The sequence below is a fragment of the Apis dorsata genome, unplaced genomic scaffold (genome assembly GCF_000469605.1).
Source record: "Apis dorsata unplaced genomic scaffold, Apis dorsata 1.3 scaffold_486, whole genome shotgun sequence".
NCBI classification, from domain to species: Eukaryota; Metazoa; Arthropoda; class Insecta; order Hymenoptera; family Apidae; genus Apis; species Apis dorsata.
The window spans coordinates 659050-660230 of NW_006263721.1; the positions used below are offsets into that span (position 1 = coordinate 659050).

The 1181-nt window shown below is 44.0% G+C and overlaps 1 protein-coding gene across 10 annotated transcripts in view; it reads left to right on the forward strand.

Annotated features, from left to right (window-relative positions):
* LOC102671224 (serine/threonine-protein phosphatase 4 regulatory subunit 1-like) overlaps positions 1 to 1181 on the forward strand; it is a 111361-nt gene that overhangs the window by 13920 nt on the left and 96260 nt on the right. For 7 of the 10 annotated variants that reach the window (XM_006620144.2, XM_006620147.2, XM_031512622.1 and 4 more), the window contains exon 2: positions 24 to 90. The exons of the other annotated variants lie outside the window; for them this stretch is intronic. Coding sequence is in view for 1 of the 7 variants with exons in the window: in XM_006620152.2 (XP_006620215.1) it covers positions 24 to 90 (67 nt within the window). In the remaining 6 variants the exon portion in view is untranslated. The remainder of the gene's footprint in view (positions 1 to 23; positions 91 to 1181) is intronic. 10 annotated transcript variants of the gene reach the window in all.

Here is a 1181-nt window from a genome sequence, read left to right on the forward strand (position 1 = left end):
CTGACGTTGAATGATGTTTGTAGTGACAACGGCTGGAACGACACGTGGATACGCGAAGAAATCTTGGGGTTACTTTGTACGATTAAAAAGGTGAGCATATTAAACGAGTAAAGCTTCCCCATCTCGATGTTAACGAACGTGCAACGTCACGACCGTGTTATATTATACGACGAAACGATTGTCCATGAGATTATATAACGTTTTGTAGAGAATCGAAACGCGTACGCGTCGAAAATGCATCATCTTCCATCCGGATCGATCGTCCAATTTTTTTTTTTTATCGTAATAATTCGCTTTCGTGCGCGAAAAATTATTCCCTAACTAATCGTGCGAATCTTATCACACCGGGATAAGAGAAGGGAAATTATTTATTGAGAAGAAAAGATAAAAGATAAAAATTATATCTATCCTTTTCACGATTCGCTCGAACGATCGAATTACCGAAATTCGTTATCGTTATTTTTTCCCCATCAGTCGGAATGGATACGTGTTCGAGGGAAAGGAAGGCGGAGGAAGAAGAATAAAAAAGCGAGACAAGCTGCTGCGAAACATGGACAAAAGCAAATGTTCTCGTGGCGGCTAATGAAACGCCCCGGGGGAAGGGGAGGAAGGGGCGAAGAAGGGGGTGGGGTAGAGGGAGGTGGGAGGTGGGGCGCGAGAGAAGAGAGCGAAAAAAGGGTCGGGAGGGCGAAACGGAGAAAAATCGATGTAAAACGTAACGGAAAAGGGGGTTAAACAATCGGTCACCGGCCGTACGAAATGGGTTATTTCGCGGTGGCCGACGTTTTAGGTGTGGCGAAAGGGAAAAACCTGTCGATTCTTTTTGTATCCGAGCCGGATAGATGCCCCGCCGAGAAGATGTTCTCTTCACCCTTGACTCATCGATCTGTTCGCTTCACCTGTTCGTTTCCTTCCTTTCCTCCTTCCTTCGTGGCGAGACAACGATAATTGGCGAAAGATCGATTCGAACTTGGCTGCTGAAGAAGAAGGATAATACCCGTAAATGCTTCGCTTATTGATCTATCTCTTTCGAAGTCGTGTGCTCGATCTCGATCTCGATGGAGAAAAAGAGGGGATAAACGCACTGCCCCCTCTTTAAAAAAAAAATAACGCGTCCCGAAAGGACGAAACGAAAAACGCCGAGTTTTTTTTTTTTTTTTTTTTTTTTTTTTTTTTTTTTT